The 20,248-nt window shown below is 26.7% G+C and overlaps 4 protein-coding genes across 13 annotated transcripts in view; 3 read left to right on the top strand and 1 right to left on the bottom strand.

The window, feature by feature from the left end:
- Positions 1–20,248, bottom strand: part of LOC103573089 (transient receptor potential-gamma protein) — a 136,640-nt gene that overhangs the window by 67,144 nt on the left and 49,248 nt on the right. For 4 of the 5 annotated variants that reach the window (XR_008403836.1, XM_008551980.1, XM_008551962.1 and 1 more), the window contains one exon: positions 6,054–6,113. Coding sequence is in view for 4 of the 5 variants with exons in the window: in XM_008551980.1 (XP_008550202.1) it covers positions 6,054–6,106 (53 nt within the window). In the remaining variant the exon portion in view is untranslated. Of the gene's footprint in view, positions 1–6,053; positions 6,201–20,248 lie in introns of those variants that run through there. The other variant, XM_008551970.1, reaches the window with a different exon arrangement.
- Positions 1,033–13,749, top strand: LOC103573031 (brain acid soluble protein 1). Of its 4 annotated transcripts, XM_008551893.3 has the most exons (7): positions 1,033–1,109; positions 1,822–1,944; positions 4,064–4,165; positions 7,390–7,656; positions 9,254–9,454; positions 11,031–11,168; positions 13,122–13,749. In XM_008551893.3, the coding sequence occupies exons 2-7, from the start codon at positions 1,852–1,854 to the stop codon at positions 13,185–13,187; spliced, it is 867 nt and encodes a 288-aa protein (XP_008550115.1). In that variant the 5' UTR covers positions 1,033–1,109; positions 1,822–1,851; the 3' UTR covers positions 13,188–13,749. The 4 variants fall into 4 exon arrangements, 1 of the variants encoding a protein (XP_008550115.1); XR_549149.1 differs by lacking the exons at positions 9,254–9,454; positions 13,122–13,749 and adding an exon at positions 6,492–6,876 and having other exon boundaries at positions 11,031–11,117; XR_549150.1 differs by lacking the exons at positions 11,031–11,168; positions 13,122–13,749 and adding an exon at positions 6,492–6,876 and having other exon boundaries at positions 9,254–9,320.
- Positions 14,457–16,247, top strand: LOC103574050 (uncharacterized). Its single transcript, XM_008553385.2, has 6 exons — positions 14,457–14,658; positions 14,780–14,952; positions 15,024–15,208; positions 15,300–15,526; positions 15,641–15,743; positions 15,921–16,247. The coding sequence occupies exons 1-6, from the start codon at positions 14,529–14,531 to the stop codon at positions 16,186–16,188; spliced, it is 1,086 nt and encodes a 361-aa protein (XP_008551607.1). The 5' UTR covers positions 14,457–14,528; the 3' UTR covers positions 16,189–16,247.
- On the top strand, positions 16,334–20,106 carry LOC103573013 (uncharacterized). Of its 3 annotated transcripts, none has more exons than XM_014441901.2 (6): positions 16,334–17,712; positions 18,098–18,261; positions 18,358–18,593; positions 18,938–19,164; positions 19,258–19,360; positions 19,455–20,106. In XM_014441901.2, exons 1-6 carry the CDS (start codon positions 17,583–17,585, stop codon positions 19,717–19,719), a joined length of 1,125 nt encoding a protein of 374 aa, XP_014297387.1. In that variant the 5' UTR covers positions 16,334–17,582; the 3' UTR covers positions 19,720–20,106. The 3 variants fall into 3 exon arrangements, with proteins under 3 accessions (XP_014297387.1, XP_014297391.1, XP_014297390.1); XM_014441905.2 differs by having other exon boundaries at positions 17,622–17,712; positions 18,120–18,261; positions 19,455–20,102; XM_014441904.2 differs by lacking the exon at positions 16,334–17,712 and adding an exon at positions 17,878–18,053 and having other exon boundaries at positions 18,120–18,261.

Below are 20,248 nucleotides of genomic sequence, written 5' to 3' on the forward strand. Positions count from 1 at the left end.
GTTTTATTTATTTAGTAAAATGAAATTTTATTCGTTATTTTTTGTGTTATTTTTTTATAATCACTAATGAAATAAGAGAGATCTAAATAATATTAAATTACAATTACGGCATTGAGAGGTTGGATTGTGACTTGTGACAAGACTGAACGGTCCATGAATTTAAAATTGTCGGCAATCGGGTAAGTGAGTTTTAGTTGGAGGAAAACTTTCTCACCATTAGAAAACATAATACGCTACTTGAATATATGTTTTGTGGACATTGTTCTGGTAAATGCTGTTTATATCATGGTATAAAAAAATTATTTTTGTTCTACTTATTATAATTTTTATTGTCAATGAGCATTGAGATGACACGCGACTAAAAGATTTAAATGATCAACACAATAAATATATTTTGCAATTTTTAAATTATTATCATGACTTAAATTACACGTTTTGTTAATAAATAATTAAAATAATTAAGTCGCATGATTTAAGTCTGTTATTTTTTTTATTCAGAGAAACTTTTGTTTAATGAACTTGTTAAATATTTTATTTATTTTTACCAGACAAAACATTTTATTTCGCTTATTTTTATTATTGTTTGTTTAGATAATTTCTCTTCAATTAATCATTTTAAATTGACTATTATTAACAAAAAAAAAAAAAAAAAAAAAAAGTCTATTAAAAATGATTTTATTTTTTCTGTGGAATATTTTTTTGCTTTCTGCTAAATTGCAAAATAATTATTAGTTTTCATGATTAAAAAAAAAAATTTCTGACAAAAATTTTTTGAATGATTTTATATAAATTTCAATTAATTTGATAAAACAAAAATTTGAATTAAAAAAAAAAAAAAAAATAGAATGAATTTTAAAAACTGACAACTTAGTTTTCGACATCTCATTAATATTCGGGTTTATTAATTTTATTTTTTCAATAATGTGATATAATAAATATTCGGGAGTGAGTCTTAAGGTATACAAAGTGTACCATGGAGGTGGTGGAGTTGTTCTGGTAATAAAAGCCGTTCACTGACCGTCAGCACTCAGACAATCACGGGGAGCCGTCCGAGCTCCACAAAAGTTACCCAATCTCAGATTATATTTCCAATTTAAATTCCATGTGTGGTGAGTTTTTTTTTGTTTTTAACTGAACCCTTATTAAAAATTACGAGCGAAATTTCAAAATTAAATTTCTAAGTGTGTGATTTTTTTATGTGAGTGATTATAAAATTAAGTGATCATTATTATCAATAACAAATAATAGATAATAAAGTTTTATAATTTTATAAAAGTTTTCGAAATGACAAGTGTCACACATTGTGTCCTCGGTTACAGACACGTTTCTCATTTAATGTTAATTATCCCCGGGTAATTAGCCTGACATAAATTTGAATTAATAAATTCCCTCAAAAGTTTTCATTTAAATTTTTACTTCTATTTAAAATAATAAAATTCTCTGACCGTTAGCTTTTAATTTTATTTGAAACCCTATTAATTTTATGTAAACATATAACAATGTTATTTAACAAAGTATACAAACACAAACATATTTAAAAACATAAATACAGCGCATTTATAAAATTAACAGGAGAACTTTCGTTTTATTCGAACGAAAGTGAGTCTTTCGTGATATCGTGCTCGAGAAAGGTGAACCTTTTCCTCTTTCTCCGTGACTTCTATCCATCTTCTTAATTTATTTCCGGTGTTTACATATTATATTTATCACCAATAAATCATCATTACTCATTACATAACGAAAAAAAAAACAAAAAAAAAAAAAAAAAAATTAATTAAATCGATTTATAAATGAAGTAAAAAAAAATTTGTTTATTTTCAGAGTAATATTTTAAATAAATATCACAAAACCATGAGGTTTATAACGACAATTGTGATAGCGATGTGCTTAATAGCTCTAGTTAGCTCTTTCCCTCGTCCTGAGAACACGAGATTTCGTTCAAAGGTAATAATTAAAATTATTAATTAATCTAGTTTGTTTTTAAATCTTGTCCTCATTTCAAAAATATTTTATTGATTTTCAATAAATTAATTTTTAAAGGATCTGATTAATAATAAAAGCGAGTTTTTTTACGTTTTGTGAAATTTTCGATTACTCAATAGCCGGATTACATATTGGGCGTATTGCAAGTGATATATTTTATTTAATTAAAGTGGGCGAGAGTTTTTATGGAAGTAAATTTTTAGAGATCAAATGTATGCTGTACATTCCTAAGGATACTCTCATGTGGAAAGTAGTTGGCGTATGATCACGTAGCATTTCACGTGCAATGAGTACATATAGTAGGGGTTATCTTAATGTTTCGTCTCTTTACTCTTGCAAGTATTTTCCCTTTCTGCTGATTTTATACACTTAACTGGTTTTATGTTTTTTCATTTATTATTATTTTTTACATTATTATTATTATTGTTATTATTGTTATTGTTGTTTAGATTTATTCTTCATGGTAACTTTGTAATTTATTCAATGGAAAAATACTCATATTCCTTATCTGCACATTCATTTACAATTAATTTTTTTTTATTTTACATTGATTTTATCAATTTGATGTTTTATTTAAAAAACTGTCGATATTTTATTTTAATTGCAATTTATGGAATTTTTTAAATTTTTTCGACAGAAAAATTTTACATAAAAAAAAAAAGTAATAATTTTTCACTGATTTGATTTTTTTTTTGAACAAAAATGTTATGTCTTTGTGTTAAAAATTACCGAGCAATAATTAAAGTTATGCATAAAATAATAATAATCCCAGTTAATGTCCATTTAAAAATAATAATAATAATAATAGTAATATTATAAATATAAATACAAATAAGTGCATCATCATGACTCAACTCGTTAATGACGGAAGTATTTATTCCAAGATCCGCTTCGAGTAAGCTTGTATTGCATAAAAGCTTGTGTGAAGAATTACACAGCCATGTACCATAATTCGATAGCGGCCTTCACAAGCCACATTCAAATCTTGTTGTCGATTTTATTATCAAGATATACCTTCACCTATACATATAAATATATATATATTTATATATATATACGACAAGATGAGTGGGATCAAATTTCGCAGTAGTAGTGCGAGACTTTTGCACTTTCACTTTAAAACGTTCGCCTGCTGGCTTTTGCCTGCCAACTGGACACTTTCTTCGCTCGATCGATGCCCAATGGAAAGTACTAACCATCTCTATTTTTTCCATACACTAATTTACTAGTTAATTAAATTTTTTTTGTTTTTCAATACAGCCCTTAAAAAAAAAAATCCTAAAAAATTTTTTTTTCTACGATTGTAAATTTTTTTATTATTGAAAATTAATTATTTAAACAGTTACTCAATTAATTGATTAATTTAATAGTTAATAATAATAATTGAGAGTAAAAAAAATTTTTTTAAGGAAGTGAATGTGCTCTAATTTTGAAGGGCTGTTACCATGAAATAATTTAAAATGAAAGTCAACCAACAAGAATTGAGCAATTGGTCGGACCAGTTGGCCTCTCTCTTTCTTGAGATAACAAAAAAATATATAATAATGATAATAAAAAAAAAAATGAAATAAAAACATCCAGAGACGAATTAATGATAAGATGAAATTACATAAAAGTTGTAGGAGAAATTATATTGCGAAATGTAAATTAACATATTTGAGTACATGTACAATTTGAATACATTAAGAGTGCAATAAAAGAAATTAATATTGTATGAGCATGAGATAGATGCGATTAAATTATGAGTGATTTAATTAAATGGGGTATAATCATATCTATGAATATCTATGAAACTTCCGGGTTAAATTCACTTGAGAAAGTAAAAATATGTTATTTACACTTTGAGAAGTAAAGACGGTCGAATTTGAATCGGATTTAAATATTTAATGTTATGATTTTCATTCCGATTGTTAACTTCCGTGGTAATAATTTGCTCCACTTGTTTTGTCGATCAGGATCGATTTGTCCGGATGAATAGTTCACAATGAAAGTTACGGAAATAAAATGATATTTTTCGATTGATAGATTGATCGATTGATTGACTGGTGTTAGACACTTTATCGAATTTTCATTTTTACAGATGTTAGAACGAATTATGGAAAATGAAAGTAACGAGGATCCAGCTCTGAGGGGTAAAAGGACTATTGGTGTTTTACGACAATTTTTTCCAAGTATTACAAAGGTATTTATTATTTTTATTTGAATTATTTTATAATTCAACCGAAAAAATTATTTTTTAAAAAATTTTTAAGAACTATCTTTAATCGACCCGAGTAATTTTCAAATTTTTACTCTTCTGTATCTGGCATTTTTTTTGTTTTAAGAGAAAATTTTAAAAATAAAAAAATGGATTTTTTTTTATTAAAGTCAGTAAGACTTCTATACATTGGAAGAATAAAAAAATGGATTTAAATTTTCTAGAAAAAAAAAAAACGCGGTATGGATTCGAACCGTCGACCTCTCGCTAGTCAATTGCCACCGATACTAAAATTCGTGATTTTTGTAGTTTTTTTTTTACAAATAAATTATAAAAAAATAAAAATATGCACATGTAGAAAATTTTAAAAACTACAGGTGCAATTTTTTCAAATATTTTTTTTTTAATAATTTATCATGCGAAAAAAAATCAAATAATTATTAGACATCGGCTAACTGCACTTGTTATACTATCGGTGTGGAATATGAATTGTAAATGAGATTTAATGTCAATGCATTAGTGAATAAAATTAAAGTGAGAGTAAAACGTGCCTGAGGTGCGCGATAAAAATAATAATAATAATTGACGCAAAAAATAACTTGACCTTTAATATATAAAACCTGAATAATTAAATAGGACAGATAGAGATTAATGGATCAATTTGAATAATTTTAAATTTATGACTAATCTAAATATCAAAAACTCATTAATTTGAATCTTCATTAAAAGTATTATTTTTATGTTACAATGAGTAAATTAATAAGACCTATTTATATTTAAAATAATAATAATAAAAAAAAAAATGTTTATTATCACGCAAAAGCATCGAGTCTTGTGTATTTATAAATATATAAGTAGGCAATATATACACAGGAAACAAAAAGGCATCTTTGTTCTTAGATCTTTAGTAGCCGGTACTTCCGCTTTTTTTTACCCTCCCTGATCTCGTAGATCATAAAAGCGTAACGAAACGCGTGCGCTTTACACGAAGAGAGTAATCATTTTTTTTCTACACTAATAAAACAAACAATAAAATTGTCGGACTTTTTTTTTGTTGGCTTGCGATATTTTTATTTTTTGTCACCTTTATAATTACGATAATTTAGACAGATTTTAAAGACAGTAAATTATTTTACGAGCAAAAAAATGTTTTATTTACAAGAGAGATTTTAATAAATATATGATCTACTCTCAACTCTCAATGTGCTTTAATGTAATAATTTATGTTATTACTTGTATTTGTTTTTGTGTCATAAAATTTTAATGTCAATGTTTAGAGATTTTTGCTCTACTAATTTTGTGATATGGTTTTAATACACGCGTGTTGAATTATTAAATATTTCTAGATCTTTGACTTGCAATCTCAATGTGTTTTATTAATCACACGGTCAATGTAATTACAAAAAAAAATTGACTTTTGACAAATAAAATTGGATATTTTTATCATTCGTTGATTTTAGAAAAAAAAAAAAAAAAAAAAAAGAATTTTTATTAATAGTTGAGACATCGATTGCATAACTAGTTACTTAATTTTTGTGATTATAAGAATTTTATGCAACATAATTTTATTAAATATGTTTTAATATTTTTTAATGTCAAAAAAATTTTTTTATTACGTGTAATTGCAGTCGTTAACAGTCAATATATTATTTAATTACAACTACGTCACATTATTCAATTTATAAAAATATGAAATTCTATTTGAATAATTTCAAATTTTTTTTTTTTAAATTATTAATTTTTTGTATAAAAACTTGGCTTGGAAATTTTAATTTGAATATTAATCAATTTTATCAATTATTTTTTATAAAAAAAAATTGAAACAGTCCGGAGTAAAATTAGAAAATTTTTTAATTAATTAATTATCACTTACCATATCAGCAAAGTGTGGAAACCAGTCATCCGGGGCAAAATGGCCACCCCCATAGCGACCCTAAAACACAGTAGTTTTTTTTTATAAATTTTTTGAATCCAAACAAAAGTCAGTATTTCAATTTATGAGAAAGTTACTTGATAAATTTACGCGGCAAATTTAATTAATCATAAAATCTAAACCAATTATCTTATAACAATTTAAAATATATAATAATTAATCATTTTCCAGACCTATATTTATATTTAATTACTTAATTATAAAAATAAGAATTTATTAAAAATACAATGTATTTATAGTCTGATATATATGATTTTCTATAATAAAAGGTAATAGTCCTCAGATAATTAATTACTAATTTATTAAAAAAAAAAAAACATTTAAGGTATAAATAAGAAAAGAAAAACTTGACTAAAAATAAAGAAATTTTTGGAATAGATGATTGAAACAAAAGTCAACATGATAGTATCTGAAGTGATAAAAGTATTGGGTCCAACGGTCTTGCGTTCATTTTTAAATAACGGCGGACAAGAGAAAAGTCCCGAAGATCGCGCAAGAAGTGACGAAGACGGTTCTACAGTTACGGCAGCCTGTCCATTTGACGACGAAGAATTACTCGATGAAGACGAGGACAACAATATCGGAGGGCAAGAGAATAAGGGCATAGAAAAAGATAATTCGCCAGAAACTAATGAAATACCAAAATCGGAATCTAATGAGACGACTCACAAGTCAGTGGCCCTGCCCGACGACCTTCCAAGTCCGGTCAAGAGCACTGAACCATCATTACACTCAGTATTTACGGATGGGCTTAAATCAGAAGGTCGAATAATAATCTTGAATCATCAGTGAATAATTATCCTTCTTTTTACTCATCTTTTTATTCAAATCATCGCTGACACATATAAATATACGATCATAATAATGATTAATGATTAAGTTTCTTATTGACCTTCTTACTATTTTCTACTTTCTAATTCCGTCTACGACTATTACATCCATATCGACATAAACATAAATACATTATTTTTTATCAACTTCTATTTAATAATAATAATTATCGTAATAAAAATAAAAAAAAATCATTGAGCGATTTATTTCTATTTACTTTTAAAGGAAATTTTTCATTTTATCAGGGTCTACGTCTTCAACTCCGCATTGACCGGATCACCTTGATATCTTTTACTATTTATTTACATTCATCGATTAATTATTTTATTTATTTATTAATGACATTATCAGTTATTACTAATAGTCATTTTATTATTATTATTATTATTATTATTGTTATTTTTTAAATAATGTAATTTAAATTTTTGAAACTTTGTAATTGTAGGAAGTGAATCACGAAACAGAGAATCGGGTTCAAGACGTAAACGGAGCAGAGTCAAATCAGAACGAAGTAAAAGTTCAATTCGCGGATCAAGACAATCAAGCAGAAGCCGCGAACGCGAACGACGAGCTGCCACCGTTAGAGGAAATCGAAGTGCCCGAAGACGAAAACAGGAACAAGAGGTTCCTGAGTTTCGGCTTCGGAGGTAGTGGCGGAGCCGCGGGTGGTAGTGGAGGCGGATCAGGAAATTTTCTCTTTGACATTATTCGGGTAAGTTTATTTTTTTTTTTATTAACGGTACTTATTTTTATTATGATTAATATGACTTTTATTTTATTTTTTATAAATACATAAGATAATTTATTTGATAAGTTTAATGATGACAAAAAAAATTTACTGAAAGTTAAATACACTAGTTTACAAATTTTTATTTTTTAGTGTTGAATTAAAATATTACCGATAAAAACATATATTGTATTGCGTCAAATTACAGGCCAAGTCAAGGTGAAATTTGAAAAATATAATAAAAGAAATTTAGTATTCATTTTTTTGTTTGAATAGTTTTACAGTTATTTAAACTCTTCGGTACTTTATTTTATATTTATATTTTTTTTAGTATTGCCAGCCTTGAGTTTACCGAAAAAACCCTACTTTCACTATTACAAAATTTCATCAACGTCTTCGTAGAAATAAGTCGCACTAAAAAAATAATATTTTAAAGCTTGAAATGTATACTTTCCGAACCGGTATAATTCAATAGCTAAAAATTTTTTTTATAAATAAACTTTTAACTGGCCCAAGGATGACTTCAGTCAATTTTCGATCCTCTCGATAATGGAAAAGTTTTTAAATCTATTACAATAAATTAACTTGAAAGCATATTTTTCAAGCTTCAAATTTCAATTTCTCAAATTTCCCTGAGTCACTTTATTCCCGTTCTATTTAATGACGTAGCAAAGAAGACTTTCGCTGAAAATTATCTTAACTCGGAAAAAAAAAGTTGTAGAGCCTATGAATCTCTCGTTTCAAAGCTGAAACTGAGCTTTCGAAAGCTTTTTATTGATTTAACCCAACACTTTTTCCCTAAGCTGCAGTTCAAAAACAAAACAATGAAATTAAACAGCTTTCTATTCTTTCTTTTGACTGAAAACTCTTGAGTTTATTATTTGACATATTTCTGAAAGCGTCTTAAAGTATAGACTTTGAGGTTTATCATGACTTGTTTTGCATCTCAATACAATAATTAAAACCAAAGTCAGTCTTGTTAATTTTAATTATTTTTTTAGTTTTATAAAATAATCTTTTTATTTTTTTAATGAGTTCATTAAAGCGTTGTAGGGTTGAACTTTGATCTATAAAACACTCAGTCTTTGGAAATAAAATTACACATTCATTAATTTAAGTTTAAAGTCCCCAAGAAAATTTTTTATCTCAATAATAAAAGTTGTTACACTCGAAACCCAGCGCAGATACTAAATTTAAAATAGAAGATTCTCTATCAACCTCAAAAGTAACTTCAGAAACCTAGTTTATACACTCTAGTACAAAACTTTGTAAACTAATTTAATTTTTATTGATAAAAAAATAATTAGTAACATAATTTTTTTTGTCGATCATTTATAATTAAGTTATACAATTAAAAAAAAATCCGGTTCATAATTACGTTGGTAATTTACAAAATAAATAAATTTCGTCAAGGCTTCTTCTACTAACCCAATTATTTGCAGCGACTTAGGGTGACTTGAAAACAAGGGAACAATTTAAAAAAAAATAATGAATATTAAAGTGAAAAATAAAAAAAAACTAATAGTGTGAAAAAAGAGATAGAAAAAGAGATAAATAAAAAAACGACTGGTCTGTGTCCTAGCAAGCAGCCGACGGGGCGGCAAGAGCGGCAGGGACGGTTTACCGTGTGGTAGCGGGTACACAAAGCCTCGGTCTAGGTCTAAGCGCCTCGCGTGATCTAGCACCGTCCCCTTCGCCCACAGCAAGTGCCGCCCCCGCAGCCGCTCCAGCCCCCGCGGCCCCCGCAGCTGCCCCTGCGCCCGGAACTGGCACGCAACCATCGGTACGCCATTCCTTCCGACAACCACAACCGCTATTTATTTTTTTCATCTTTACATTCATCTTTCATTGCCACTCATCATTTACTCTGTACTTGTAACAAAAATTAATTTTTTATGGTTCAAATCTTAACACAATCCTTCATTAATTTATTTATTGTTTATGCAATGCAATTTTTTTTTTTCTCTAATAAATATTCTACAATGTCATCACTTTAATTGCACATTTATGCTTGACGCGTCACTTGCACTCTCGTCTGACAACAACTTTCTGTTTCTACTTGCACGTTTGTATTTTTTTTTTTATTATTCCTCAATCTATTCATTGTTCGTCTTGGTCTAATTAATTAATCTTGTCAATTTTTTATTTTTTTTTTTATAACAAAAATTGAAGAGATCTTTTTTTTAAATATCAAAATTTTTTTTTTTAAACTGTTTTAAAAAATAAATATCTGTAAGTAAAAAATTTATAACTTGCAAGGAAAGCTTCGAAAATTTTATTTCTTTGCCAAAAAATACTTGAATTGCGTCTAGAGGTGAATTAGAAAAATTGACCTTCTAGGGTAGTATGGCCACTTCAACTGGTTAAGCGAAAATTAAATTTTTCGGTGTTTGTCATTTTAATTATACGTTTTTCTTTTTTTTTTATCATGAAGGGACTGAAAAAAAGAAAAACGAGATTTGAAAATTTACAAAAAAAAAAAAAAAAACTTTTAATTGACCACGCTTGAGATGGCCAGTTTGCCTCACTTGACTAGAAAAATTGAATGCAATAATTAATTTCTGTTATTATTAATATCAATCATTTGAAATTTAATCACTAATTTTTTTTCTAGCAAAAATTTAATGATTACACTAATAATAATAATTATCTATAAAATAAGATCTCTTTGATTAAAATCTTAAATTAACATTAGTCTTGCCTAAAAAAAATCTAAATAATTAATCTTCCCGCAATCGCGTCCCGTCCAATGCGCCGTCCAGCCGAAGATCCTGACGTTCATCAGCCTGGTTCATCAACCAACGCGTCAACCGGAATCACAAATGATTAATAAAATATTAATAAACCAAACCAGGACGAACCATTTATTCCATAAATATTTAAAAATTATAATGCGTAGACTCCCTTATTACAAAAGCTATGTATCAATATCACAATTATTATATTTTTAAAATTAAATTCATTTTTAAATCCCAGTACCACCGTAGTCTAGAGTAGTTGCGTTTATAAAAATGCACAAAAAAAAAAAAAAAAAATAAAATAAGCACTTGAGTATTTTTATTATACTAGTGCTTATGTGATTTTTTAAAAAGAGCACTTGTAGCAATGTAATTAGATCCTGCGATAATTATTGCGGCAGGATCAAGGGGGACTGGATGCAACGGGCGAAAAATGGAACGCCGTTGCGAAAAAAATTTCTATTATTTATTTTCTATTCACTTTGGGTATTAGAATTTTTTTGTTCAATTTTTTTTTTATTTTTTTTTTACTGTAACTATTAAATCCTTGATCCTATCCTGGCACTGTCATGATTGTGATCAATGTTATAGAGTATAATTAATTGTAATTAAATTTTACAGTTAGTGGCAGGCAGTGGATCAGCACCGAGCGACGGAAATTCTGCTGGAAGAACAGACGAAGCAGTGCCAGGACCTATTACGAGGCTCTTTGTAATCGCTAATAGGGGCATTGCCAATCTCATGCAGGACATTATTCTCGTAAGTTTCGTAATACTTTTGTTCACTATCAGATAATAAAGATCGTTTGATTTTAAATTGGACTACTTATTATCTTGTAATGCAATTTAATAATTGAGTTATTTTACACTCGGCTGAAAGATTGATCGATAGTATATTTTTTTATCGTGACTAATCGACTTACAATCGTACGATTGACTTCCAGTTGCTTTGATCATGATTGATATATAATGGCAATTATGTTGTAATTATTTTTTTCACTCAAATATTGACAAATTAACTTTTTGTTTCAACATTTGAAAGTTTTTATTTTTTTTTTTTTTTTACAAAAATTTATTAAATTTATTGGGTTAATTTTTCATGGGTCATTTCTTGTTACTAAACTTTTTTTCCTCGTATTTTTCAATTATTTTTATAAAAGATTGTGCTTTGAAATTTTTTTATCTACTTTCCAAAAATACGACACTAGACCTATTGATATTTTTGGGAAATAATGAATCTCTCGAGTTAAATTATCTGGCTAAAGTCTCGATTCGTTGGAAAAAAAATTAATTTTTTGGGCCCGATATTTTGAAAGAAAGAACGTTTCAATTTTAAATTATTTTTTAACAGAAAGTATTGAATAAAAAAATGATATTACAAAATATAAATGATTTGATGGTCAGTAATTGAACCATTTACTTAAAAAAAAAAAATATCTCTAGCAATTTATATTATTGAGCAATAAAAAAGTATAATAAATTATTATCTTATTAGAAATGAGCTATTTCGAAATTAGATAACCGATTTATAATATAAACATTTACTGATAATTTAAAAAATATTCAGAGCATATAACGCATGTCATAAAATTTGAATTAAACTAAAAAAAAAATTTGATTGTAGTAAATTGCAATACTTTTTGTATTATAAAATAACAAAAGTACAGTATGATAGATAATAAAATATTACTCTGGAGTCGAATACCAAACGGTTAGACCGTGAACGCTTTCCAAGTTGATTCGTGATACGAAATTAAATGTGAACTGGCATAAATTACAAAAGCTACCGACAAGAATTTAAAAATTATTTTCAATGGCAAATAGTTTAGAGTTAAATCTAAATTTTATGTGACCTAAACGATTACATATTTTTTATTTATATTGCAACTGGAATATTATGTTTTATTGAGAAAAGTACTTGAGGTACTCGATAAATAAATATGTGATATAATCCAAGGTTAAATAAACCGGATAAATTGGTCCTTTTATTTATTGCGTGTATTTAAATTTATTTAGCAAGACAAAAGTTGTTCTTTTACGTAAGCAATAACCCTCGGTTCCTAAAAAGAAATAAAAATCAAGTTATTTCGTAGAGAAAGTCACGAGGTATTTTTTGCTTTCCATCGATTCGACTCGCCATTATTACGTCAGTATTTATGTATATAGTTATCTGGAACAGATGCTGATACATTCGTTTATTAATTTAAAATTTACAATTCAGTCACTTCAATTTTTTTTATGCGCTTACTGAAATTTTTATTTCATTTTAATTTTTAAATTATTTATCAAAATTTTACTAAATAACTTAATATTTCACTAGTTGAATTTTTATTTCAATAAATTCGAAATATCAAATGTCATGAAAAAAATGATTAGATAATTTTGAATCTATTGAACAATAGAAATTTTTCAATTTTTTTTATAAATTTATTAACAAAATTAATTATTTTTCAAATTAATTTGCTTAGAGTATCCTCGTATCAAAATATATATGAAAAATTTATGTGACATATTGTTTTTTCATGCGAACATATTTATATATATTTTCCATATATAATATGTAATATTCACACAAAAAAAAGATTTTTTGAAGCAGTGAAAATTTTCTGTGACAAGAAATCAGTTTCTTCTGTGCACATTTATATATTTTTACGCGGGATATTTAAATATTTGAAATTATTTAATTTATATATTTATTTTTTTTTTGTTACAGAGACTCGCAGCAACAAGTGAACGTATCGTCAACTTCAAAGCACGATTAATTACATCAATTATCTGAAATAGCATAATTAACTTAACTAAATCAAGGATTTCGTAAAAAAAAAAATGACAATTAAAGGACAAATGAATCGTAGGTACGACGCTTAGTAACATTTAAATAAAAATCGTTGCTCTTTGTTCCTGTGATTCGACTAAAAAATGAAATGGATTTGTAGTGTCACAGTTTATTATTTAATTGTAATTGTAATAGTACACATACACAGTTAAAACATTCAAATCCTTTTACTCAACAATTCCATTTATTTATTATTATATTTTACACAATTTCGATTTCTTAAAATATTTATCCGAGCGTGGAGTTGGATCTCGATTGAAGCTGATGAAAATCATCGATTGCGGCAAAAGATAACTTAATAATAATAATAATATGAATAAATAAATGGAATTAAGTGAGTACATAAGTAATTGCTGTAAAACTTGTAAATATTTTGTTGAAAAAAAAAAAAAAGTTTAAGTTTATTTTGCTAAACTGTTCACTTTTAGGTACTTATTTGTCTTGACTGTTATTTTTGTTACCATGAACTCCATACTATTATTTATTTTTTTTTTTTTTTTTTATAAATAATCTGGAGCGCTCGTGTGATTCCATTGCCTTCATACAATTCGTCTTTGCCTCTTTAAAATTATTATTATTATTTTATTTTTTAGTTTTTAACAAAAGAGGCAGAAGTTGAATTGTGATAATGATAATAAATAATAATAATGATAATAATGTTAATGTTAATAATAAGAGTATATTAATGTTCAAAGAGAAATTTTTTTGAATAAATAAAAAAAAAATTTGGTAACATTTATATGAATTTTTTCCGATTAGTTTTTAATGTAAATAAATAAATAAAAATTTTTTTAAAATATTAAGTTGAGAATTTATTTAAAAATCGACAAAAATTTTTTTTTAATGTTTTTTTTTTTTTTAAATAATTTAACTGGATGAGAAATCATTAAAATTTTTTATGAGTGGATAAAGTATAGAGTAATAAAAATTGATGACAGTGAGTAAAATTTTTTGCGCGTTTAGAAAAAAAATTACTTTGTAGAAATCGAAAAAAATAGTTGGATGTTTTCCGGCGCATTTGTCAAGAACTTGAAGTTTATCAGAAAGTCATTAATTTAAATATTTTTACGGTAGCGTATAACCAACAAAATAAATACACCATTAATGTGAGTAATATTCAAGATAATAAAAAAAATTTTAAAAAACAACATGATAAAATATTTCATAGATAAAATGTATGTATATAACATTGTCCAAACATAACTCAGTATACATTTGAATTTTATTTTTCTGACACGCTAATATTGATTATTAAAATAATTGTTTTAAATAAATAAAACAATAATGAACTACTGTTTCAATTTGCACAAAATTAAAATTATTATTTTTATAATAATTAATGCAATAAATATTTTATCAGTGACGTCAAAATTGCGTGAAATTAAAAATGAAGACCCACGTCAATGGAGCCAAGGTATTTTGAAAATTTATTAACTATAGGCATTAAAAAAAATCAGAATATATTCCAAGATAATTACGATTATTAATGAAATAAAGGGTGCCAATTAAATAAAATTATAAATTAATTTTCCAAGGTTCATTCACTGAGTTCAATAACGTATTCGATATTTTAATTGACGATAAGTATTTAAGCAATGATACAGATCCTCATAAATGTAATGCCAGTAATGCAGTAATTAAAAATGTGGCATCTGATCCGAATTACTGGAATGCATGTCCTGGAATAATTCGCAGCTGCTGGATAAATGTAATATTGATAACATATATGTTCGAATAATTCAAAATATTAAAAAAATCTTTTTTTTTGTATTTTATTAGGAAGAACCTACTGATGTGGACGAGCCCGTTTTTAAACAGTGTTTTTGTTTATGTGAACATAATAAAGACTTTACGGGTGCTATAAATACTTCTGTAAATAAAAACGTTTCCTATGTTTTCAATCTTCCTCGGCCTAAATTACTAGACTCCATTTGCTTTGATCCAATTGTATTAGAAGATAATTTGTGAGTATCATATAAATTTATTATACTCGGGGTAACTTTAAATTAAAAAAAAAAATTCTTTATCGATAAATATTCAAAATGTTATTTTTAGTGTCGTGACTGGTGTTAGATTCCGGCAATATGATAACAGATTACATCTTGAAGTTCAACAAGGAGTACTTGCAAATGGGAGAGTTGACCCAATCACAGTTGATTGGAACACTGTGGAGACATGCACTGATTCAAGAAAAATACTTTATGATTTCAGCGGTGCTTTGTTCAAAAGCATTAAACTTGTATTAGAAGACATTCCTCTACCCGAAAATTTTGTTGTCACAGGTTATTTCTTTAACTATCTATTAAAATAAAAATTAATTTGCCTTTCACTTACAAGCTTCAAGAGATCTGCGATAATTTTTAAACTAGTAGACTAATAAATTTTATCTATAACAGGTGTAACATTTGGCGAATCATTGATTGGTCGATCCGTTAATTACGACGGTAATTTCGACAGCGATACATTAAGCATAACTCAAATGAGCCATTGTACTAGCAGGTATAATTTATTAAATAAAAAATTATTTAAGCGCGAAGGAGTAGGTCTGGACCGACCCTATATTTTTATCTATTTTAAATGAATCTGTTATCATACTACGATTATTTTAATTTTGATAAATTTTTGAAGCGCGATAAAATACCCTCGTAAGTTAACTAATTAAACGTTTGGTTTCAGTACTACAAGCGTATTGAAAAATTACAAGATTCTACGGCCATCTACATCTGCATCACAAAATAATCAAGAACTGAGTCAGTCATGCAAACATCACATTGAATTCCATACAACTTCTTTTGAAATTAACTATGAGCAACATATTGTCCCGTCTGTTGATTTACAAGAACTAGTTACAGATCCACCAATGCCTATCAGTGGAATCGGATGGTATTATCGTGGATATCCAAACTGCGGAGGATATTTAGCTTTGAAAATTTTAAAAGCTTAATTTTATATAAATTGATGAATATAATAAAGTTATAACAACTATAGTTAAAACAAAAAATATTTCAGTGTTTATTTCAAAAAAGTCCTGATTTTCTATAGGTTTTCTATAGACTTTCAAGAAAATTTCTCTAGGTCTTTTCGATTTTCATTCAACGAAATTTCAAAAGTTGATTTAAATTACTAAAAGTTAATCAATTAAAACAAATTTTGTTAAAAAAAAAAAAAAAGGAAAAGTTATCGAGTTAACTGTCAAATCATCTGAGAATTGCCTCAACTACACCTGAACTTCCGCTCACAGAAATATATCTTCGAGCGAGAAATTTCAATTTCTTAGAATCGATAAAAAATATGTTTGGATCATAAATTCTTGAAATTAATTTGTTTCGCGATAACTAGATAGCGTCATTAGCAGAATATTTTTTTTTCAGAGTAGGAGAGCCTAAAAAAAAATTTACATAATAGCTGTTTTTATATTCACGAAGTAGTAGTTATTGCACTATAGTAGCGAATGTTACAATTTTTTTTTTTCCGCACAACTACAAACTTTTTTTTTCAAAATTTATTTCAAGTGTGACTTTCATGTAATAAAGAAAAAAAAAATTTTTTCATGGAAAACTCGAATTGAAAAAAAAAGAACCATTGTGACAGTAATTAAAAACCAATTTTGAATAAAAAAAATTATTTAAAATTAAAATTGCACACTTTAACCAATTGTTGATTTAATCTGGTTCTCTTTTAATCTAGAGTACTGATGAATTTAATTATTATAAAATATTAAATTATTAATCAAAAAATAATTATTTCATATAATGATTTTAAAGAGTAATTGAATTAACGGCGTCATGTATATTAAAATTAACGATGAATAATTATCAGAGTAAAACGTCTTTAACGCTTCGCCCTTGAGGTGAGAAATTTATATAGATAATCAAAAAACATGTTGGTATTGTGCGCCAATCATTATATATTATGTTTTTTAATTACGCTAATGTAAATATTTCTACAAGTGATATTAAATATTTTCGTACGAAAACGTTTCTTTTTTTAATTATTTAAGTAACAACGAGTAACTTTATCGATTTAACAGTTGAATTGAATGTATATATATCCTTCGATTGATACACTTAGTTGAATAAATCAAACATTTATAAAATTGATAATTATGATTTGTTATATATTGGTGTCAATTATGAAAATAATACATAAGATAAATATGTACCTGGGTTATTTTTAAATTTCCATGTTATCATACGACACGGAGTAATGTGTGAGGATATTCAAATTATAAAACCCATTGAATTTAAAAATAACTGAGTTTAAATTTAACTTTTTCTACTAAATAATTGATCTATTTAAAGAAAAAAATTCTTATTGACTTTTATAATCAAATTGACAATGACTCATCACTTTAATTCGGATGGAATTTCAATTGGGATTATTCTACTAATTATTAAAATCAGCATATTATTAGTGTCATCGGAATTAGTTGTGATTCAAAAAGGAGATCCAAAAGACTGGAGCAAAGGTACTGCACATTATTTTTTAAATCAATTAATGTTATTAAATTTTTTTAAAATATAAAGTAGAGGTACCGTTTTTGGTTATATTAGGATCAGTTTTGAAAACTCAAAATTTAAATAAAATAATTTGTAAAAGACAAAATGGCATAATTAATTTTGAAAATGTGTAAAAAGATACTTTTTTCACACTGTCACAATGGAAATTTTAGTTTATACATTTGCATTAAGTGAAATAAAGTATCAAATGTCCAAAATTGGAGCAGTGGTCACAAATGGTACTTCTATCCTAATTAGTGGAAAAAAAATCCAACATGACTTTAGACTTTATCAGATTGCTAAAAAAGATGTACTATTTATTTATTTATTATTTTTTTTTTAATAAATTTGAAGGCTCATTCACGTATTTTAATAGAATTTACGCATTTGCTACAATGGAAAACTCATTGCATTACGATGGATATTGTCCTGGTGACTGTAGTAGCTTCGATAATCATTTCAAGTATGGTAATACCGATTTGTGCCGTGGAATCGTTCATAAATGCTGGGTCCATTTAGTAAGTTACCAAAATTTGAATAAATTACCATAATTTAATGATAAAAATATATCTAAGCGATAAGCTGTTGTACTAAAATGTAACTAAGTAATCTAGGAATCTAATGAACGAAAGAAAGCAGTGGAAGAATTCGTTGATACTATCAATGATAAGGGAAAATGGAAAGGATATTCAAACAGAAGTGAAATAATTGCAGATCTTGAATATAAATTGGATCATACCGGAAATGTTTGCGCATGTTTATGTGAACGGAATTCTTCAGCTAGTTATAATTTTCGCGGCAAATTACTTGACTCTATTTGCTATGATCCTATTTCAGCGGATCCTGGATAGTAAGTCAAAATTATATATATATTTTTTTTTTTTATAAACTCGCGTCTTGCTTGCCAATCACGAACTAAATCAATGACTTTAACTTTTTTTCTTTAAATTTAAATTACCAGCGAATTTTAACGCAAAGTAATTGATCAGCTTTTTGAGGAAAAATAATTCGAAAATCCTGCGCGTTAGTCGCCATCGTTGGAAATGGCCAATCAAAATTACGATAGAATTTGACTAATTTTTGAATAAAAAAATTAAATTAAAAAAATCGTGCTTAAATTTTTTATCTATAAATCAATTTTAAAATTTATTTGGAGTAGAAAGAAAAACTGCTTTTAAATATAATTTTTTATAGCGTGGTGACAGGAGTCAGATTCAAAAGATATGAGAACAGAATTCATCTTGAACTCCAACAGGGCATACTAACAAATGGACGAATTAATCCAGGCACCGTGAGATGGAAAAAATCGAGTAAATGTAATAATGCGAAACCAGTAGTTTATAATTTCAGAGGTACTATTTACAAAGGTTTAAAACTTGTATTACAAGATATGATTTTACCAAGCAAAGCATTTGTTACAGGTGAGGTATTGATGAGATATTTTATCATTGTAGTAATTATAAATACAAATGATGATCATATAAAATTAAGTGATTTTTGAATATGTTATGTAGGAGTAACTATTGGAAAAACAATACGCGGACGATTTGTTACTAAAAATGGAGATATAAAAGATCCTCGATTTCGAATAAACAAACCAACTCAGTGTCGTGGGAGGTAAATTTAATTATTTAAGATAAATAATTATCAGAAGACTTCGATAATGGAAGAAAGGATATTTTATTAATTGAGTTATTATATTTAATTACAGACACCAGAACGTGGTACCGAAATACCCGCGTCTGCTGCCTCCTGTAGCTCACCTAGGAAATAATGTTGAACGCAGTAAATCATGCAAACATCATTTTTCATTTGGTGGAACATCGTATGATTCTGATTTCATACAACATATTGTTCCATATATTGATTTACAAGAAATAGTTACTGATCCGCCTGAACCAATTCGCGGAATCGGTTGGTACTACAGAGGTTATCCTGAATCTGGAGGATTTTTGGCTTTAAGAATTTGGAAATAAGAATAATCATTGCTCAATTTATATTGAACAATAAATGTTGGAGTAAAATGAATATAAGTACCTGCTCAGTTTTCGAAGTCGATAAAATATTATTAGATACTATAGTTAGAATAATTTTTTATGACTTCGAAACGTAGACATCTACAAACTCGATTTTTAAAAATTGTACTGATATTAATAGCAAGATCTTTTAAAAAAAATTAACTTTTTACAGTTGGAAGTTACTGAGCAAATATAATATAAAATAATTAGAAGACCTAACAATCATATTGTTGTAAATTGTGTTTTATAGAAAAAATTAAAGTTATTCATTTTCGGAGTGACGGAAAATTTTTTAAACATAAAATATAAAAATAAATGAAAAAGTAATTCGATTTTTTTTCCACTCTATTTTTTAGATAAAAATTTGCAGATAAAAACTTGTATATGTGTGTTTCTGTATTGTAATTCTGTAAATTTTTTTTTATTCTGATTATTTATTTTTATTGTAAATGAATAAAATGTTATAGATAATAAAAACTCGACAAAG

This window comes from Microplitis demolitor, chromosome 6, assembly GCF_026212275.2.
Source record: "Microplitis demolitor isolate Queensland-Clemson2020A chromosome 6, iyMicDemo2.1a, whole genome shotgun sequence".
Classification (NCBI taxonomy): Eukaryota; Metazoa; Arthropoda; class Insecta; order Hymenoptera; family Braconidae; genus Microplitis; species Microplitis demolitor.

Bases quoted from the DNA above. Each gene is read 5' to 3' on its own strand.
- LOC103573031 (XM_008551893.3), top strand. From the start codon at position 1,852: ATGAGGTTTATAACGACAATTGTGATAGCGATGTGCTTAATAGCTCTA. The intron at 1,945-4,063 runs GTAATAATTAAA...TCATTTTTACAG, and splicing joins ACACGAGATTTCGTTCAAAG to ATGTTAGAACGAATTATGGA. The intron at 7,657-9,253 runs GTAAGTTTATTT...TCTGTGTCCTAG, and splicing joins TTCTCTTTGACATTATTCGG to CAAGCAGCCGACGGGGCGGC.
- LOC103574050 (XM_008553385.2), top strand. From the start codon at position 14,529: ATGAACTACTGTTTCAATTTGCACAAAATTAAAATTATTATTTTTATA. The intron at 14,659-14,779 runs GTATTTTGAAAA...TAATTTTCCAAG, and splicing joins CCCACGTCAATGGAGCCAAG to GTTCATTCACTGAGTTCAAT. The intron at 14,953-15,023 runs GTAATATTGATA...GTATTTTATTAG, and splicing joins TTCGCAGCTGCTGGATAAAT to GAAGAACCTACTGATGTGGA.
- LOC103573013 (XM_014441901.2), top strand. From the start codon at position 17,583: ATGACTCATCACTTTAATTCGGATGGAATTTCAATTGGGATTATTCTA. The intron at 19,165-19,257 runs GTGAGGTATTGA...TATGTTATGTAG, and splicing joins AAGCAAAGCATTTGTTACAG to GAGTAACTATTGGAAAAACA. The intron at 19,361-19,454 runs GTAAATTTAATT...ATTTAATTACAG, and splicing joins CCAACTCAGTGTCGTGGGAG to ACACCAGAACGTGGTACCGA.